This window comes from Crocuta crocuta, unplaced genomic scaffold (genome assembly GCF_008692635.1).
Source record: "Crocuta crocuta isolate KB4526 unplaced genomic scaffold, BGI_CrCroc_1.0 scaffold248, whole genome shotgun sequence".
In the NCBI taxonomy this organism is placed as follows: domain Eukaryota; kingdom Metazoa; phylum Chordata; class Mammalia; order Carnivora; family Hyaenidae; genus Crocuta; species Crocuta crocuta.
The window spans coordinates 5,849,469-5,871,015 of record NW_027532409.1 but is presented as its reverse complement, the minus strand read 5'-3'; the positions used below and the strand labels follow the sequence as shown (position 1 = coordinate 5,871,015).

At 41.4% G+C, this 21,547-nt stretch overlaps 2 protein-coding genes across 4 annotated transcripts in view; both read right to left on the bottom strand.

The window, feature by feature from the left end:
- SLA2 (Src like adaptor 2) overlaps positions 1-467 on the bottom strand; it is a 29,965-nt gene extending 29,498 nt beyond the window's left edge. Inside the window, exon 1 of the mRNA XM_077778911.1 lies at positions 146-467. The gene's annotated coding sequence lies outside the window, so the exon portion shown is untranslated. The remainder of the gene's footprint in view (positions 1-145) is intronic.
- Positions 468-3,732: 3,265 nt separating this feature from the next.
- NDRG3 (NDRG family member 3) overlaps positions 3,733-21,547 on the bottom strand; it is a 50,340-nt gene continuing 32,525 nt past the window's right edge. For 2 of the 3 annotated variants that reach the window (XM_077778831.1, XM_077778833.1), the window contains 8 exons: positions 21,065-21,121; positions 15,489-15,592; positions 14,232-14,297; positions 14,057-14,108; positions 9,880-9,927; positions 7,864-7,899; positions 7,725-7,776; positions 3,733-5,360 (listed from right to left, as the gene is read on the bottom strand). In XM_077778831.1, coding sequence (XP_077634957.1) covers positions 5,179-5,360; positions 7,725-7,776; positions 7,864-7,899; positions 9,880-9,927; positions 14,057-14,108; positions 14,232-14,297; positions 15,489-15,592; positions 21,065-21,121 — 597 coding nt within the window. In that variant the 3' untranslated portion in view covers positions 3,733-5,178. The other variant, XM_077778832.1, reaches the window with a different exon arrangement.

The window sequence follows — 21,547 nt, the reverse complement described above, 5'->3', positions numbered from 1 at the left end:
CAAAACCACCCCCTTACATCCTCAACAGAACCATTTCTTATCGTGGAACTCCTTCCCCCACTGTAAAGCTCACTCCCAGCCTCTGAGGGGACCATCCTTCCTCACAGTCCTGAGACCATTGGAAAACTAAAGCAAACATACTTACCGGTTTCCTGCGATCAAAGCTTGGGACCGGGACTCAGCTTAGATGCATGCGTTGGCTGGAGAGGTTACGGCTTTGGAGGACCCTTCTGGACATCTTCCAAAGTCCTTAGTCCTAGGGCACCCAGAATCCTCTCAGTCGGGGAGACTCTTCAGGGAGATGCTCTTGGTATCATTGTGAGTAGCTCTGCAACTGCGGTGGTCAGCAGTCTGCACACCTGGGGTGAGAAAGGAGACTCATGCTCCTTAGAGACCCCCAATTGGGCAGCACTCCCAAACACAGCCAGGCCAGGGAAGAAGGCCCAGGGCTCTTTGAGCTCTGTCATAGGTTCCTTGGGGCTCCCAGCTCACATCTGCAGCTTCTGTGGTTCTCACAACCACCCATTTCCTCTGACGGCATCACATACCATCAAGGAGCCACCTTCCCCAAGTTCCTGTTTCTAAAGGAGAAGCAGCTGCCTTGTCATGATCCTAGAGGGAGAGGTTTCTCCTCTGGCTTTGTGGCTTGGTCTTGCCTGAGGAACATGGAACTGAGGTAAATGAGCTTCCCATGCTTACCTGACCATTATAATCACCCGAGGTTCTCGCTGGTATCAGATTCCTGGGATCCTCCATCTTCTAAATCCAAGTCACCAGAGGAAAGCCAAGAATCTGAATTTTATACACTCCAAGAGATTCCTTTGACTGGCTTTGGGGGAAACACAGCCTTGGAGTGGTGTGTCCTAATCTTTAATGTGTGCAGGTATCCCTTGGGGATTTTGTTAAATACTTAACTTTTAAGAGGGAGGAAGGAAGAGAGGGAGGGCAAGGGAGAGGGAGAGAGGAGGTGAGAGGCAGGGAAAGGGAGGGAGAGGGAAGGAGAGTGAGCGTGCACTTTTGGGGGAGGGGCAGATGGAGGAAGATGGAGGATCCAAAGTGATCCAAAGCAGGCTCTGGGGGCTCTGCACAACAGCTGACAGCAGAGAGCTGGATGCAGGGCTCTAACTCATGAGCTGTGAGATCACAACTTGCGGTGAAATCAGAAGTTTAACTGACGGAGCCACCCAGGCTCCCCTTTGGGGATCTTATTAATAGCAAATTCTAGTTTGGTGGATCCGGAGTAGGACTTAAGATTCTGTACTCCTAACAACTCCCAGGCAATATCCCACATTGCTGGTCCATGAACCGCTTTGAGCAGTAAGACCCAGACAGTGGTTCTTCAAGTGTGGTCCCAGGCAAGCAGCCTCAGAATCATCTGGGAGTTTGTGAGGCAAATTCTTGGGCCCCATCTCAAATCTGCTAAACCAGACACTCCATAGGTGGCACCAGCAAATTGCTTCCCACAAGCCCTCCAGGCGTTCTGATACACAGCCCAAGCTTGAGAATCACTAAGCTAGGATAAAGAATTTAAAAAATCTTTTTAATGTTAGTTTATTTTTGAGAGAGAGCATGTGTGAGCAGGGGAGGGGTAGAGAGGGAGACAGAGGATCCAAAGCAGACCCTGCACTGAAACAGACAGCTCGATGCAGTGTGAACTCAAGAACCATGAGATCATGGCCTGAGCTGAAGTCAGACATTTAACTGACTGAGCCATCCATGTGTGCCAGGATAAGGAATTTGATAGAACTGTCTTTGTTACCTCAGTCATTAAAATTTAAAACCCTCATTTCATTAAAGTCTAAATAACCACACCTACTGCTGCTTTTCCATTAGGGGGCTTAGTATTCCTGGAGACAGATGCTTTTTAACACAAAATGGCACTGAAATAGCTACTGACTCCAGCTCAGACTATCAAGCCTTTTCTGGGGCCCTGACAGCCTAAGAACACATTCCAGCTCTGGTTCTTTCTCCCGGGGAAGGTTGGTTTGAGATTTAACTCCATGGGCACCTGGTGTGAAGAGCTGGAAGGAGCCAGAGTGGAGGCACATCCTGTGTAAGCTCATTCTAATCAGGATATTAGAATGGGTGATGGCTACTCAAGGAATGTGGCCCGTGGCAAGGAGGGAACTGAGCACAGGCCCACCCTCCTGTTCTTGTCTGATGTCCACCTTCTTATTTGACAGGAAGACTTTCAGACTAGCCTCAAGTAAGATCCAAGGAGATACGTGAGAGTTAGTTTAAAAGCCCAGATCTGCTGTTTATTAGTTTTGTGACCACTTGTAGTTACCTCTGGGCCTGTTTCTCATCCATAAAATGGGACTAGCATGTACCTCACTGGACCAACATTATGGAACATATAGAAGGTGCAAAGGCCCCCAGCCTATGTTAGATGCTCAATAAAAGGCTGAACATGAGGGGCACCTGGGCGGCTCAGTCAGGCAAGTGTCTAACTTTGGCTCAGGTCACGATCTCAGTTTGTGAGTTCAAGCCCCACATTGGGCTCTCTGCTGTCAGCATGGAGCCCACTTCGGATCCTCTGTCCCCCTCTCTCTGCCCCTTCTCCACTCATGCTCTTTCTCAAAAACAAACATTAAAAAGTATACATAATGCCAGAAAGTGATATAATAAATTCTTAATTTCAAAAAATGCTGACTATGCAAATGCATTGATTTTGGAAGAACTGGGACATTTTTCAGGCTCAGTGACCTCGGACAAACCATTTAACTCTCCTCACCTGTTCATTGTCTATGAAAGACTTGACCACTTTGCATGGGTGCCCTAAGAACTGGGTAAGATGATCTACGTGGAGGAGCTTTATACAATCATCTTGGATAATCTGCCTGGCCATTTGCTTGACTCCCATAAAGCAGGCACCTACGTGTTTCTGGACTGAACAGGGAGAAAGGAAATGAAAACAGTAAGAGAAAAAAGTATGGTATGGACCAGTCAGATGTAGTCAGTTGTGGCCTGACTTCAGTCACAAGGCTAAGGTGGGAAAGCAGGCAACCATCCATGTCAGGTGTGGCCAAGAAGGGTGGAGTGATGTGGGTTTTAAGAACAACTGTGACTGTAAGACCACCTCCAGCTCAAAAATTGTTGTCCTGTATTGTCAGGAACTCAGCTTGGTGCCATGTATCTCTGTCCACGTGCATTTGCTTCATCTCTTTTCCCAGAACGAGCAGGGTCTGTGCCATTTTACAAGTACCTCCCACAGACACAGCAACCTCGATGTACTTACGATATGACAGCAGCTGCCCCTGGATCATTTGAAACTGACCCAAGATGGTGGCCTCCTAATGTTAATGGTCAATACAAAGATAGCCATTTCTGGAGAAATGCAGTCTGGCCTGTTTGAGGAACCCAGGCAAGTGTTGCAGACTACTACTAAGTCAGGGTGGGACTCAGCAACCCCAAAGGATGGCAGAGCTGAAATGTGAAATGCCTTTCCAAGATCTTAGCTTTACCTCCTTCATCATAAACCACATGATCAGGCCTCACATGATTTTTGGTTTGAAGGGAATAGCGGTGTGTCACATGGGCCTGGAGTTCACTCCTAGATGGGCTTACTGGTATGACCGTGGCCAAATTATTTATCCAAAGTCTTCACTTCTTCTTGGGTGAGATAATGATCAAGTATGTGAAAATGCCCCGCACGAAGCCCATAAACATAACCTTGGTTCCACCCTGAACCCCAGTGAGTGTGGCTTGAGAGAAATAACACCAGCAATCAGGTAACAATGAGACATATACAGCTTTATTTAATAATCTGTAAAAAGTTGTACTCTTGGCAGAGTGACGCATTCCCTATCTCAGCAGAAAGCGAACACTATGTCTAAAAAGCCCCTTCCTAAGACTTGGAACTGTCTAACCCTGAGCTTACATCTGACGCCATCAAGAGCTGGGGCCTTGTTGTGTGGCGGCTGGTTTCATCCTCTTCCCAGTGATACCCTGGCTGGCTGCGGCCCCTCACACAGCAGTCCACTAAACACAACAGTACCTGCACAGTCTGCCCTTACAGACCAGCCCCTTCCCTCTCTTTTAAAAGAACTATCTGTCAAAAATCTTTCTGAGAAATGAGTTCTGTACCAATTTCACTTAGCTTCCACTAAGTCAGCTGAAGGCAAGGCTATGCCTATTATATATGATATTCCGTTGATGTCTTTGCCTTTTCCCCCAGCTGTTTCCTCACCATCTATGTAATTTTCAAGCCATACCTCTCCTTTTTCTGAGGATTGAGGGATGGAGAAACACTCTTCGTCAGACTCAGGAGGCACTTCTTGTGGATATCTGGTAAGTGGTATCAGACACTGCAGCAACAGCAGTTTTGCTCTGGCAGAGCGGAGGCCTGATATTTTGCTTTCCACCTTCCTGTGCTAAGAGAGTCCAGTAATTAAGCCATGCTCACTTCTTAGGAAAACTCCATGTTGCATTAGAACCTCATCATTCCTGGGCTTCTAAAAGAATATCTCCCTCCCTTTTATTTACAGAATAACATATGTGAATGCATTTGGACAGAACAAGATAGCTGGCCACCTTGCCTGACTCTCTTATGAAACAGGCTCCCTTCTATTGGTCACAATCAACAGTAATCATGATCTCCCATATTCCTCGGAGCTGCTGAAGTCACTCTGCAAATCTTGTTGACTAATATGGAACCAAAAGAGAATGCAGTGATCTACCCAACCTAGAAACCTGTTCTGTAGATTTCCCTTAAAAACACCATTGAAAATGAAAAGAAAGAAAAAAAAAAGTCCCCTTTGTTTTTTTTTTTGTTTGTTTGTTTTCTTTTTTTGCAGAAGCTCTACAAGAAAGCATATCTAAAATCACAGAACTATGCACACACAAACACAGACACGCGTGCTCACACATACACCAGGATCAAAGAATCTTGTCAGATACGCAGTTGGGAAAGCACAGAGAAAAGCTGGCAAGAGAAGATATGGAAGTTTGATCAGCTAAAGATGCTGGAATGTTACAGTAATGGCAAGGAAGTGGTTCTTGGTACATACAAAAAGGAGGGTGAGCAAGCAGAGAGAATGATAAATCCAGGATACCAGAGAGTGTCAGTGGCCATGCAGGAGTTAAAGATAAATGCCAGTTTGCTGGATGAAATGTTATATTATGGAGTGGTCGTCTGAAGGAGGATGGACTTGCATGGTCCAGGGGAGGATCATCTGCTTAACAGGACACCTCCATGGTGTGGTGTCTGTCCACAACATCAGGGGACTCAGAGGATTCTTGAGTTCCATCTGATTGATTGCTGGTGACAGATCGGCTGAAGGCACTTTCTCCAGAGCCGATGCTACTTGAAGTTGAGTGGGTTCGTGATCGGGCGAGCCGGGTCATGCTGGCAGATGGTACTGCAAGAAAGAACCAAGAGGACTAGAAGATGGAGCCCTGGCTAAGCTTAGCGAATCCAGAAATTTCACCAAAGGCTGTGCTTTATGTTTAGCTTTCCTAACCCATTTAAGGGGAGACCCAGGCTAAGATACAGCCATCTCCATTTTGCATTGTTTGCTTAGGTGAGCGGCTATACGAGAGGCTCATTTAATCCTCTGGATCTGATTGGAATCTCAGCTAAGTCTAGTCTATAGGAGAACAAGGGAAAACCTAGGTCCAGAGTACAGCCTCTTAGCTACGCCCACGCCGTTCATACAGTGATTAGAAAAGAGGCTTTGGGAACCCAGATAGGTAACCAAAACCTGCAGTGCATGCAAGACTAAACCAAAAGAAAGACGAACCACACAGGTATGAAGGTGTTTCACAAACACAGTGCAAGCCCGATACAACAAGACTACCATCCGTGTCCACAGGCTATCCTTGCTACCTGGGGAGGAGACCTCTAGGAAGGTGTGGGCTTAGGGGAGGGCAGGTGGGCTGGCGCTGACCTCTATGCAGGCAGCAAGGTACATGCTGCCTGCAAGGGAAGGACTCTGGGGGTGAGTGTTTCACTCAGATTACTGTTCTACCACTGCTTTGACCCTATGGTTCCTCCAGCTTGGCCAGGACACGGCCCTACCTGGCATAACTTCCCTGTCTATCTTCCTGAGGCACTGGCTACTCCCCTAGCTGTCATTTCAGTGCTGGGGTCAAAAGATGCCATCACCTGCTGACTTTTCCAGGCATAGGCTCTGACATTCCTATTTAGAATCAAGGCTGCCCTTCACTTCCTGTGTGTGAGGTTCATACAAGGATCAGTAGGTGGTGGTGGAAGAGGGGCCCTGCCTATCAAGTTTTGGCTACTGCTGTGACCCTGGATTTGGATGATAAAAGAAAGCTTAGCTATCACAACCCGCTCCTTTCTTCCTGGAGAACCAGGGCTGGACCTGCAGACTAACCCTCTTAGGGCACCACGAGCCACGTTCTATCGGGCTCTCACTGCACAGGAAAACCGCGGACATGCTGCAGGCAGCCAATACAGCCAGGAGAGCGTGGCTGGGAGGCAGGGGCGGGGCCAGCACAGAGGAAGGTACCTGACTCGGTGCTCAGGTGACTGAGCTGCACATACGGGACTGGAAGCAGGATGGACACAGGAAAAGGCCGGTTAGTGACCCAAGAGTGCCAAGTGGCAACCTTGGCTGCCTAGTAAACACTGACAGAATACTTTAAGTCAGGGACAAAGTTTTATTTTAAGGTCTCAGAGAAGATGTGAGGCTGATATTTTATTACCATCTGGGATGCTGCTCTCAACTAGCCAAGGGCAACTGTTTTCCTCTATACTATCAACAGTCATCTGTTTTGGATCAGAAATGGGCTGGAAGATCAGATGTTTCCTAGGAAAGGGATGAAAACTGGCTAAGAAAGGGACTTCTCCTCCCATTGAGCCAGAGAGATGTGGGTGTGGGCTCGGTTGGTAGTGGCTCACAGACGGGGATGACACAGCCACTCTAGACAAGACATACACAGTCTGCCTGCCAGGCACAGGGCTGTACCCAGGGGTCAGCTGCTGCCCAGGCAGCTGTCCAATGGCTATTTTCCACACTTATACCAAAGACAGGAAAGAAATCACCCTACTGGGTAAAGAGCTCTGTACCTGGGTTGAAGAGTTTTTCTTCTTAAAAATTCCAAGAAAGGAGCAAGTGTGGAAAGTCTGTGACAAATGAGAAAGCTCGGGGTCTCACAATACAAGAGACCAGGACAGTGGCACACAATATGGACACATCCCTGGACTCACTCTAAACTACTCTGCAAGTTCATTTCCTGTGGTGGGGCGGATGTAACTGAGGAGATTACCCTTTTCTTCTAAAGTCTCCATTGCGTTTTTCTAGGCCAGACATCATTACTAGCTGAGTTCAAATGTAAATTTCAGATTCACAAGCTTAGGAAAGCCTAAGTCTCTGTGGTTGAAAAGATGGACTTGAGTCAGACTGTTAGGGTCTGAATCATGGTTCTGCAGGTGAACTATTATCCTAGGAAATGTGTTTATTAGCCTCTTTGAGCCTCAGTTTCTTCTTCTATAAAATGGGACTAATAACAGAACTTACCTCTTAAGGTTATAAACACAGAATGCCTGGCACAAGGCAAGTGCTTAATAAGTGTTAGCTCACACATATATATATATATATATATGCACAGAAGAATATTCCATCAACATTTTGTTTTTCACTTGACATTAGTCTGGCTAGCATAGAGGTTATGCCCTAAGAATTGTGGGCTCCCCAGATGTCAAAAACGACCCCATTATCATTAAATTTTTGCTAGAAAGAAAGTTTTGTACTACTCACTGTAGCCCATTCCCTGCAAAAAGTACTTGAAGGCCTCGGTGAGCTTTCCAGGCTAGGGGAACAAATAAGGAGGTATTACTCTTTGCACAGGCAGAGAAGTAGAATCAAATAGTGCTTTGTAAAAAAACAATCTCCATACCTGAACTACTTGGGGTAGTCCACCACAGTCTGCCATCTAAAAGAGGAAAAAAATGCAAGTCAGCTGGTACTTAGACTTAGAGGACATGCTCTGAGAATCCACGGGTCTTTCCAAATAGGACAGGATTAACTTAATGTTTAACTAAGGGTACAATACACTCTTATACAAAGACATATCCTAGCAATAACCTTGGATATAAACCTGAAAAGATTATTTAACAGGTCTGGGGTGGGGCTCAAGAACTTGCATTTCCAATAAGCTCCCAGGAACAGATTCTGATAATCTGCAGAAAACATGCCTTGTTTCTAAGGCATGACGACCAGCCACAGGCCTACCCTCTTCCTTCAAGCTGTTATGCGTTCTGTACTCAGTATCCTCTATTCAGGGTGACTGGAACTTTTTTAAAAAAAGATACAAACCATTGTTTCTACTCACTAGCATGAAAATGTTTTTTGAGGTGGGGGTCTGTTATTTAGCAGATGGGAATGCTACAGAAGGCACAGGAATTTGAGGTTAACGAGACAGTCCCCTAAAATTCTAATAATAATATTAGGAACAAGCATTTACCTTGGTTTAAGTATAAAACACACCTAACTGGCACAGGCTATATTTTCATGAAATTTAAGAGTCAAAATCTGACATAAAACAGTTAACACATGTAGAGAGAAAATATTAAGAGCGACTATTTTCCAAGCTTGATGCCTATCAAATAGTTGGGAGTGGTGGGCATTTTTGCTCAGAAATAACTACATCTACAGCTACTACAGAGTTCAGTTTTGTGCTTTCAGAATACCGATTCAAACCTGCAGTGAAAAACTATTTGAAACCATATGCTTTATTTATTTATTTAAAAAAAAAATTTTTTTTTAATGTTTTATTTATTTCTAGGAAAGAGAGAGAGACAGCGTGNAAAAAAAAACCTTCTTATTTTGGACCAGTTCATCAACCACCTGGACCTCAGAACATTCTGTGTTCTATTGCCTCAGAGCATTAACCTCATGTTCTATTTCCAAGAACTATGGCCTGCTTCTGGTGAAAGGACTTCCCTTTCAAGCCACTTCAGAGAGAAAGGGAAGAAAGTAGAGGTCTTTCAGGCTGAAAAAGTAGTAGTAAGCAACATAACATCAGCACTTCAATACAGTAATCCATATTCAAATCAGTGTGTCAGGCTGAACAGTTTACTACAGGCTGTAGAAAAAGCAAGGTTGACACTCTTGCCTGGGGTACAATGAAAAGGGGAGAAACTTGACACTGACTTTAGAAATTCAATATAAGAGTTGCTCTCTATCTGCTCTAAGAAAATGCACCCACCCTCATCATTAGAATGTTACTGGAAGCTTCCTTACCCAATACAATGTGACTTAGCATGTAAATAATTTCCATCCATCATAATTCTCACAACATTAAATAATGCTTATGAAGTTTTTAATGACATGGAAAGATGCTCATGTCAAAAAGTTGAGGACACAGGGCTGTAAATATTCGATGACCTTAATGATGTAAAAAGTGTACAGGAATGTGGCACCTGGGTGTCTCAGTTAGTTAAGCATCTGACTCTTGGTTTTGGCTCAGGTCATGATCTCATGGTTTGTAAGTTTGAGCCCAGTATCAGGACCACACTGGCAGCACAGAGCCTCCTTGGGATTCATCTCTCTCTTGTCTTTGCCCCTCCCCTGCTCGCTCTGTCTCTGTCTCTCTCAAAATAAATAAATTTAGAAAACAAATCCATTGAAAGTGTATAGGAAAAGACACCAATATTTTTTCCCAGAGGAGAACTTTGGGTGGTAGGATTGTGCGTAATTTTTATTTATTTTTTATTCTTTATTTTTCTCTTTTTTCCAATTTTCTACAATAAGAATATATTCAGGAAAAAGAAATTTTAAAAAAAGAGAATCAGAGAATCAGAGATAGAGAAATTTTCTTTATTTCTGTGCAACTATTCCAGAAATAGAGTAATTTGAACCATGTATAATTAACTTACAAACTGGTTGCCAATGAGGAAAGAAAACACCTTACCTTTAGCAAAGTTGTATTTATAGGATTCAAGCGAGAGTTGCATTCAACCTTAAAAAGAGAGAGAGAGAAAACAATTTTATGAACCATTAGAAAAATAAGAAATAGCTTGACATGAGAATGATCTTCCAAGATCAAAAAGCTCAGTTTGGAGATGGCTGAATCAGCCAAAGAAATGTCCAAAATACAAAGTTTACAAAGTAAGAGATATATGATGCACTTTATATTCAATTATTTCTGAGTAGATCTAAAAAGTCTGTCTAATTTAATTTTCTGAATCTGTTGTATTTAAAGAACTATATGCTGAATCTAATTTCTCCTGCTGGCTACATAACTTGGGGGCTAGTTAGCCTATTTTAAAATGTGAATTGGACCATGGCCCTCACCAGCTGGGGTCCCGATGGCTACCCAGCACAAATGGCCCTGACTAAGGGCTTTGGATTCCCCCCCCCCCGAAAGCCCACCCCACAGCCTACCCCTTCCCTGTGTCTTGGGTTTGCCATTCCTCACACCCTCTTTCCTGAGTCACGAGGTCTTTTGCTGCCCCGGCTAAAGACTGACCACTCTGCTCTCTTCTCTCACAGTAGTAGTCATAATAAAGAATTACAACCTATGTATTTACATGTTTGGTATCTTACACTCTTATATCCATGAAAGCAGAAACTTCAAAGAAAACGTTTTAGGGAAATAACCTCTAGGTTCGGCAATGTTTTATGGCTAATTTGATCAACCAAATCTCTCTCTTCTTTTTTTTTTTACACATGGTTGCCAAGCACATACATAAAAACACTGCTAAGAGCCTGGAATCTAGTGGGGGTGAAAATACATAATACAAGGCTGAAGGACATCACTTCAAAATTTCACAACTGAGCTGCATGAGTTCAGAAGGATAAGTAGGATTTCAAGAGATACAGTGAGAAGGGGTAGGTGTGTGTTTGAAGGCTTCCAGGGTCCAGGGAAAAGCACAAGCAAAGAACCAGGAGATGTGAAGTGGATGTGCAGAGCAAGTGTGGGTTACAGAGGTAAGTGTGGTGTGAAGATGCACTGCGAGGCAAGTCTGGGAGGCAGACTGAAGCTGACCATGGAAGGCAAGAGGCCACAGGTGGTTTCTGAGGTACAAGCATTTGAGTTGTTTTAGGAAAGTAACCAGCAGTAGCCTGTATGACCGACGACAGAGGCAGCAAGTCAGTTAGGGAGTTATTAAAATTACCTAGGCAAGAATCAGTAATCCAGCTGAACTCTGGGGACTGCTGATGGGCAGGTATACAAAACTCTTCTATAATCAGGGGATGTTCTAAAAGCCAGGATCACCAAACCAAAGTTTTCCTCTATACAAATGACAATGCAGGCAGTAATAAGCAAATGTACCAGTTTAGTATAGAATATGCATTAACTCTGAAGGGTAGATTTTACAAACTGGATCCCTAACTGCCAAGTATAGGTGAGAACATAGAAGATATGCAATAAATATTTTTTGGAAGAATGAGTTCCCACATCTGGATTAAATATAATAAATCATGGTTTCCTTAGTTCACCATGTTGTAATTTCTATTAACTCTGTAAGAAGTCTCCATTATCTGGTGAGCCAAGCACAATGGTTGGTGTTTTGACATGTCTACACCCTCCCCAGCTTCCCAAACACAGAGACTCCATCTTACTCATTTTTGTATTCTCCACAGCATCGAGCAAATAGGGAGAAGATCAAAACATGAGGCTGAATGAGTAACTAAACAAGAATACTTAGCAAAAGGTACCAAAACTTGGAGTTCCTTCCTGCTCTTCCATGCATGGAGAGCCTTCTAATCCCTACCAATTTTTGGGATAAAATGCTAGCTCTCGCAAGGGAGCTATATTTGAATCTGTCTAGAAGAAAGACTGAATCTGTCTAAAAGAGCATCTACTTTGTGGTACAGACAGGGCTCCAGAAGTTCTTATCTATAAACATTTAAGGTGTGGGAATCAGAAAACAAGACCTTATCTGTATCTAACAATCTATATAGTCATGAAAAATAACTGGAAATGTTGCTTTAAGTCCATGCAAGTTTAAAAAAACAATTCAGTATTAGAAAATTCTGATTAAGGGTATTTTCTCTTTTTTTTCTTAAATAGTTTATTGTCAAGTTGGTTTCCATTTAAGGGTATTTTCTAAAGACAACATTGTTTTCTTATTTTAGGTTACATGTTTATGAAGAAAAAATTTTTAAAAAGTAATCTCTCTACACCCAGTGTGGGGCTCGAACTCACAACCTTGAGATCAAGAGTCACAGGCTCCACCAACTGAGCCAGCCAGGGCCCCTGAGGAGATTTATTTTTAATTTTTTAACGTTTATTCATTTTCAAGAGAGAGACAGAACACACGAGCAGGGGAGGGGCAGAAACAGAGAGGGAGACACAGAATCCACACAGGATCCAGGGTCTGAGCTATGGGCACAGAGCCTGACATAGGGCTTGAACCTGGGAACAAGGAGATCATGACAAGAGCCGAAGTCAGATGCCTAACCAACTGACCCACCCAGGTGCCCCTTGAGGAGATGTTTTTGATAGGTATTTTGGTAGCATGTATCCCCACCTTTTAGCTAGAAAACACTGACTTTTATCAAATGGCTTCATGATAAACTGAGATCATCACTATAACTTTTGGGGAATTTTCTTTTTGGATATGAGGGTCATTTACCTCTGTGCTCAAGCCATGCCATGTATTTTATACCAGATATAGAATGTTTTACAGGATAATTCAGGGAGGTATGAATATATCATCACATCTACCTCACCCCAGCCCCATAAACCTTCTCACCTATGATTTAGTTACTAGACTCCTTTCCAAAATGCCTTACTCCCTAATGTTTTTCTCTAAACAGGACAGAAGTGAAGGCTGTCAGAGAATACCCGGTAATCTCACACAGATACCTACTTAAGTTACATACACTGTAGGAAAAACAAGTAAGTGCTAACAGACATAAAAAACTGTCAACTTCATTTGTAATAATACAAATTAAAACAGTGGGACACCATTTTTAACCTATCAACTTATTAATAAAATGTAAAAATTCAATGCTGGACAGGATGCTGTGAAACAGCCACTCTCATACATTGCTGATACCAATACACTGCTATATCCCTTCGGAAAGGAATTTGGCAAGTGTTACAAAATTTTTTGCAAAGGTTCATGATTTTTGGCATATTAATTCAACTTCTAAAAATCTATCCTGGGGAAATAATCAAAATTTCATTATAGATGTTTAACAAGGACAATATTAATGGCGCAAAATCTGACATAATCAACTGGAGAATGAGGTTAAGTAAGCAAAATTACATTTACAAGACCAAATATTATACAGATGTACTGACTTTATAATATGGAAAAAGGGTATTAAAAATACTATCAGTAATTAGAGAAAATACTATCAGTAATTAGAGAAAAATACTATCAGTAATTAGAGAAAAAGATAATAGCTTACCTTTGGTTAACATGATTATGATTTTTCCTCCTGTCCTTCTATTTAAAAATTTTTTCATATTGTCTACAATGAGCATATATTATTTTTACCAATGTGCTATGTACTTGAAGAAGAGGCAGAGGAAAGCGTAAAGTCTCAGCAGCCTTCCAGCCTGCTGATACAGTTCCAGATGTATGGTGGCTGCAGAAGGCTGAGGTTGTCAGAAATCTGACAATAAGCAAATGGTGTTTAGCTATACTACTTGCCACGAAGTGAATGGCACCACATAAAGCAATCAAAGGTAATAATGATCCCATCTAATGAAATCTAGTAATTGATGAGTTCATTTTCCACACTGGATAACAAAGAGCAAACCCTGACACATGTAATCAGAAATGAAACAAACAACACACAAAAGAACTAGTATTTACCAACTGTTTCTAGTATGCCAGCAGTGTGCTGTACACATTTTACGGCATTTTTTGAAAAACGTTTATTTATTTGACAGATAACGGGCACGCGTGAGCATGGGGGCAGGCAGAGAGAGAGAGGGAAAAAGAGAATCCCAAGCAGACTCTGCACTGCTAGCTTAGAGTCCGACACAGGGCTTGATCCCACGAACCATTAGATCATGACCTGAGTCGAAATCAAGAGCTGGACACTTAACCAACTGTGCCACCCAGGCACCCCCGTTTTATTGCATTTTAATTTCATTTATCTTCAGAACATCAGGACATACTTACCACAGCCTCGACTGCAGGTGAACTGTCCCCTACCACCAAAAGAGTAGAACACCTGGGGAAAGGCAAAATAAAGAAGTGACATTCTGCAAATAGCACCTATATTCCACTGAATATTAAGTTAGTCTATGAAAGGCAAACATATTTAGCAACTCACTAGGGAAACTGAGGTACTTACTTTAATGTCTTCGATTTGTTATCATTTTGGCCCAGCAAGGGTCTTTCAATCTCCAGGTCTCTGCGTCTAGAAAAACGAAGGAAGCAATACCCTTTTCAGATAAAATCATGTCAACTCAGATTATTTTCTGGTTGTGAAAACCAAAATGTGCCAAGGACTACGAAACTATTTTCCCTTCACACCTGAAGAGGGAAGAGGCCCTGTGCACTTTGCTCCCTAGCAGCTGTCTCAGTAGCATCGTGAGTGGTACAAAGCAGGAGCAAGGTCCTGGCTCAACCCTGAGGGACACAGTGGGATGCTAAAAGTCTAGAAGCAACTTCGAAACTCTAGGACAATGCTACTGAAATCCTCAAGTTTTAGTGTTTAATTTTCAACTTGTTTACAGGAATAAATTCCTTAAGAAAAGGGGAACTTTTGAGGGAAAACTTGTAACTAACATAGTTTTGCGCAGTACTTAGTAAACCTTTCTGACTTCAACTAAAAATAAGGAGGATCTGTTATACAGAGGAAGGCGCTAGAGAGACCAGCTGCAAAATCTCTGGGTGAATTTGGGTACATTACAGCTGACCCATTTTCTCAATCTTTTCCCATGTACCCAGAAAGCTAGCAGGAACTAATATTTTTACCTTGGAAAAGCTGGTCCCAAGATAAGAATCAGGCTCTCTCAATGACTGGGGGAGACATGAAAGTAGGTTTTGGAATACATAAACAAAAGAGAATTTTACTAGTGTCCATGCATTACTTCTGCCTGATGACAAGAGGTCAGCAAAGAGAAATGGAAATCAAGGTCCAAGATTTCTCTTCTTTGCCTCTTCTACGTGTATTTTTCTGTCTTGCCTCACACTACCTTTATGTTTTAGTGTGTATGTAACTTCGGTACCTTTTTGTCTTAAAACACCTTAAAACTACAACTGATATTTAAATGTGCCCAAAACGGCCTTCAGTTCACGCATTCTTTTTTTTTTTTTTTTTTTTAAGTAATCTCTATGTAACATGGGGCTTGAACTTACAACCCCCAAATCAAAAGTCGCACATTCTACCAACTGAGCCAGCCAGGAGCTCCCATTTGTTCTCCTTGAAAGCTGTTTTCCTATCTGTGTGAAAGCCCCTCCTCTTTTCCTGTGGTACAACATGAAAGCAATCTCATTACACAACACTGGAAAAAGTAGTTTATTTCCCCTTCCAGTCTCCCTCCAATGTCCATTATCTCTTTAGAATCAATTTACACTTAAGTGGAGGAACAGGAAACAACTGTACCCATTATAAGAACCCAGGAAGAGCTGTAGGTTTTCTTGGTTGATATCTTGGGCAATATGCAGTCGGTAGGTTTGAATCAGGTCCAGGTTGGCCTGCAACTCTTCCTAGAACAATTGAAAAGAGACACAGGTAAACTTCTGAGCTACAGCACAAGTGTAACATTGTTTGGTTTGCATTCTCAATGCCCAAAGCCAAATCTCTCTGCTCATGATGGCAAGTTGGGCAGAGCCCTGGGCCTACTATTGTGCTGGTAGGCTGAAGAGCTGAAATCTTTATTTGCAACAGACTGGTTCGGTGCCATATTCTGTGCTCAATGAGGGCACAAAAGAATCTATTACAGAAAAGGCTGATAATCGACTCCAGGTCAAATATAAAAACTTGGGGAAATGCTCTGAATATCCTTACCTGTAGCACCCTGAAACTCCACTAGATTTGGATTCAAGTACTAGCTGTGGAATTTGGAAAGGTCACCTAACCATTCAGAACCTTCGTTTCCTTATTTGTGTTTTTTGCATGTTCCGCCATTTCTCATAAAACATGAAGATAATAAACAGATACTTGAGAAGGCTGTTTTATTTATTTTTAAAGCAGGCTCTCCACTCAACATGGGACTTGAACTCATGACACCAAGATCAAGAATCCCATACTCTACTGACTGGGTTGACCAGGCATCCCTGACCAGGCTGTTTTAAAGGTTAGATAAGAAAATTTGATTATTTTGACAAATTTGAAAATTTGATAAGAAAACATGAACTGCAAAGTGTTAAAATAAATGGAAGGTGGAGAGCCTGGCTGGCTTAGTCAGTAGAGCATATGACTCTTAATCTTGGGGTTATGAGTTCAAGCCCCACGTTGGTTGGAGAGATTACTTTAAAAAAAAAATAAATAGAAGGTAAGACTTCTCCTAGTAGACATAAATCTTTATAATCTAATTGTATTGATATAATACAAATATAATCACTGTTACCTATATATATACTATCAGTGATATCTATAGATATATTACGTTCCATTTATATTTTTCAAGTTAATTTATCATTTATTTAATCTTATTACCAATACTATTAAAGGTATAAAACACAAAAGAAACAAATAGTTTATGCAGTGTAGTGAGTCTCCCTCCCAACCACCAATGGTCCAATGGTTCCTCCCTTGCTGGCCTGCTCAGAGGCCATCAAAACAGCTGCCAGGGTCTTGTGTACACAAGCATATATGAACGTATGCGTACACCTGTACATAAGCACACACACATCCAGTAATCAGCAGAAGAGAAAATGTTTGCTTTGGACAAAAGAAATGTATCAGGGATAGTGAGAAAGCCAGTTAATCCAGGGCAGTGTGTAAAGGTCACCATTAAACCTTATAGATAAGTATAGATAAGGAAAATATTTGTTTGCATTCTTACTACCATTTGCATGAAGTGAGCCAAGAATACAATCAGAAACTGACCAAATGGCTAAGAGTCTACCTGAAACTGAAGGGCATTGGAATCACTCTAAGAAAAGCAGTAAATGCTAAAGAAATTATAATAAAAGTAAGTAACAAATGAAGCACACAGTAATTAGAGATGAAATGATCTAGCCACCTCTCCTTTAAGAGTGGAAAAGGAACCAAAGTAGCAAAGTGTGAGATAAAAGAGGGAAGAAATGATAATGGTATAAAAGGGGTAAAACTGCCTTAAATGCTAATGGGCTTCTTAGGGAAAGTTGTTATGTAAAAATTGCCCCTCACCTTTTTTTCTAATAAAAAACACAAATCATGGTCTGCTAGACGTATCTTGCTTCTCCCCTTAAAAGACGGTAGAGCTCATTCCTTATCAGGACATATGGAGCAGTCTCATTTATTTACACTACCTGTTTCTCCACAACCTTAATACAAATGGCCACTTTTTTTTTTTTCAAGATTTATTTTTAGAGAGACAGAGTGCATAAGGGGGAGAGGGGCAGAGGGGAGGGAGGAGGGGAGGGAGGAAGAGAGGGAGAGGGAGAGAGAGAGAGACACAGAGAGAATCTTAAGCAGGCTCCACACTCAGCATGGAGTCCGATGCAGGGATCAAATCCATGATCCTGTGGATCATGACATGCGCCAAAATCAAGAGTTGGATCCTCAATGACTGAGGCACCCAGGCACCCCACAAATGACCACTCTTTTTAATTTTTCCAAATTTTATAGATAAAAAGAGGATATTGCTGTGGTTGGTTTTTCTTATTGGCGAAGATGAGATTATTCATGTTTCTAAACCATATTTGTTTCTATTTCAAAACAATAGAAGCAATATAAGCATTTGCTTGCTTACATTTTATTTATTTAAAGACATTATTTACTTTAGCAATATCTATGCCCAACGTGGGGCTCAAACCCATAACCCCGAGACCAAGAGTCGCACGTCCAGCTGACTGAGCCAGGTGCCCCAAGACTATTTATTAAGAGTAGTTTTAGGTTCACAGCAAAATTCAGAGGAAGTCTTCTACATTTTTGAGCAAACTACTCCTCATTCCAGGAATGATCCCCCCCCCGGTTATAAAATGTTGAATATTATTTGTCCTTCAAGGCCCGGCTAGGATACTTCTGCTACCTTGAAGCCTTCCCTGATCTTCAAATCAAAAGTAAACCTCTCCTGCCTTTGAATTCCTCTAGGCCCCTCATGGTACCTCTCCTAGGGCAGTCTGGCATGGTAGAAAGAGTAAAGCTTCACAGTTAGGCACAAATCTGGCTTCAAATATCCTCCCTCAATATGTTATTAGTTGGAAACCAATTCATTCTTTGTCTATAAAGTGGGAATAATACAATTCCCATCATGAGATCATTAGATTCAATCAATATACATAAAACACCTATAGGTATTCAACGAAAGGTAGTTCTTATTCCTTATCCCTTTTTACCTATGCTACAATAGCATAGGTATTTCTGTACCTATGCTACAATAGTATATACATTTCTGTATATCCTATCTCCCTACAGAGTGAATTCCCAGGGAACAAGGGACATATATATATCTTATATATTTTTATTTCTTCCACACACTTAGCACAGAATTCTGTAAACTTTGTAAACTGGTTTTTAAGGTATATAGTCAAAACCAAGAATGCTATGGGGCAGCTGGGTGGCTTAGTCGGTTAAGGGTCCAACTTTGTCTCAGGTCATGATCTTGTGGTTTGTGGGTCTGAGCCCTGTGTCAGTCTCGGTGCTGACAGCTCAGAGCCCAGAGCCTGCTTTGGATTTTGTGTCTCCCTCCCTCTTTGCCCCTCTCCAACTTGCGCTCTGTCTCTCTCAAAAATAAATAAATGTTTAAAAAGAAACCAAGCATGCGAGGTCTTCAGGAGAGTACCCACTCTACCCACCATGTGTGAAAAGATCATAGTCTTTGAGACTTCCAATTAAAGATGCTGAACTAAAATATAGCTGTACTCTTTCCAGAAAAATCATAAAATTAACAACAAAATTTTTCTTTGTAAGTCATAAACTCATAAGGACAAAGGCAACGGGAAAAGTAACAACAGCAATACCATTTTGAAAGTTGGAAAGCAGAAGGAAGACTATAATCGTTCATTTAGCGGACTTAGTAAGGTTGCTAGGCTGGCAGCGGGGAGAGTGAAAGAAGTCAGTGAATACGTACAAAGGAGCCTGAAAAGGCTCAAGAACTGTTGGCACCAGTTCCCTCTGCAAGCAGAGGGTAAAGATGGAGCTAACAAAATAAAATTAGTTCCAAGTTCTGTTAAATAAAAATGTAACATCAGAAGGACAGAATAATCAAAACACACAAGGCAAAAACAAACAGAATTGAAGGGAGTAATAGAAAATTCAGCAATAATAGCCAGTAACTTTAATACCTCACTTTCATTCATGGATGAATAATGAGACAGAAGATCACAAGGAAATAGAAGACTTGAACAACACTGTAAGCCACCAGACTTGACAGACACCCAGAATATACTCCACTTAATAGAAGCAGAATGAATACACATTCTTCTTATGTGTACATGAAATAGACAGGCCATATGTAAGGACCATATGCTAGGACATAATAAATCTCAATAAGTTAAAAAAATGAAATATTAAATATATCCTCTGATTACAATGGAATAAAGTTAGATATCAGTAATAGGGAAATCTGGAAAATTAAACAAAATACTCCTAAAAAACTAATGGATCAAAGAAGAAATCATAAGGAAATTAGAAAATATTTTTAAAAATGTTTATTTATTTTTGAGAGAGAGCACGTGTATGCACAACTGCAAGAGGGGCAGAGAGAGAGGGAGACAGAGGATCTAAAGAGGGCTTTGTGCTGTGGGGCTCGAACTCATGAACTGTGAGATCATGACCTGAGCCAAAGTCTGATGCTTAACCAACTGAGCCACCCAGGTGCCCCAGAAAATACTTCTGAGATAAATCAAAGTACCAAAAACTTATGGGTTACAGGTAAAGTGGTGGTATGGAGGGGGAAACTTATAGCTGTAAATGCCAAGATGGAAAAAAGAAGACCTCAAATCCTAATTAGCATTCCTTCTTAAGAAACTACAAAAAGAAGAGGAAACTTAAAGCACATAGGAGGAGGGAAATAATAAAGATTAGAATAGAAATACATGAAATAGAGAATAAAAAAAAGAACAGGGAAAAAAATCAATAAAACAAACAACTGGTTGGCTAGAATCCCAAATAAAAAGAGGTAAGATTTAAGTTACTAAAAACAGGGAGGAAAGAGGAGATGTTATTTTCAACTTTACAGAAAAACAAAGAATTATAAAGGAATCTAATGAATAATTTATGCCAACATATTGGGTAACTGAGATGAAATAGACAAATCCCTAGAAAGACACAAAACACCTAAAGTATCTCAAGAAACAGAAAACTTTGAATAGATCTTTAATAAGTAAAGAGATTAAATTAGTAACATAAAAAATATCCACAAAGAAAAGGTTTGGCCCAGATGGTGTCACTATGAATTCTACCAAACATTTAAAGAAGAATCAACAGCAATCCTTCCCAAACTCTTACAAAAAAATAAGACAATATTTATCAGCTCATTCAAAATCTTATCCAACTCACTCTCGCCTCTGAAAAGAGGACTGGGGTTCCCTCTCCCACCCAATAATTATCCATAACTGTCATTTCCGCTATAGACTTTAGTTTCCTTACCAGTAGAACATGGGGATTGGACAAGATAATCTCTAAAGTTCTTTAAGCACTGATATTTCTTTGTTCCTTTTGGTTTCTTTTTTCTCTGAAATTTCTATTTCTGTGAAGCCTTTCTCCACCTCATTATGTCTCTGAAAATGTTTGATGAGGCACGTGATGTTGTCAAACATTAACAGATGGCATGCCGTTGACAGGAACAGGTGGCGGGGGAGGGGATCTGCCTTCCCTCATCTCTTCAAATGCCAAGAGCCATTTGGCACTGAGTTAATACCTCTCTCCCAAGATTGGTCTTTGCTGGGCCACATGCATCCCCCTCTGCCCTGGAAGGAGCACCCACTAGGATCAGGTGAATTCTAGGGCAATCCATCTTTCCTGAGGTAAATAAGGTTTTGCTGCAAGTCAATAAACACAGGGCTGTCCTAGTTGGACTAGACACTTACCTGCCCAAAGTGATGAGCCAAAATAATGTCCACAACATTGGTTGTCAAGCCTGAGAGCTAAAAAGATAAAAACTTTGAGTCAAGGGAGCTAAGCATACATAAAAAATTTATCAAGCTGCCTACTTACAATTAGTGTACTTTATTGCATACATGTTATCCTTCAACAAACAAAAGTACAACTCAGTGTCACATATTTTCATGAGTCTCCCTTCCAGGGAAATAATATCACCTACTTTGAAATAGGTGGCTGGAAGAAATCCTGGCCATTCCTTCTTTGCAAACTTAGGACCTAGAACTCTTGGCTATTAGATGCTTCATTCCTGTCTGTATTTCCCACATTTACACTGGATTCATGGCTAATAAGGACTGAGTTAAAACTACTCCCTTCAAGTCACCCAAGAGACAAAAGAGTTTTTTCTTTCCTCCAGTTTTTGCTATCTTCATTTTAGGGAGTGGGAGGAAACTGCTATGTTTATAGAATGT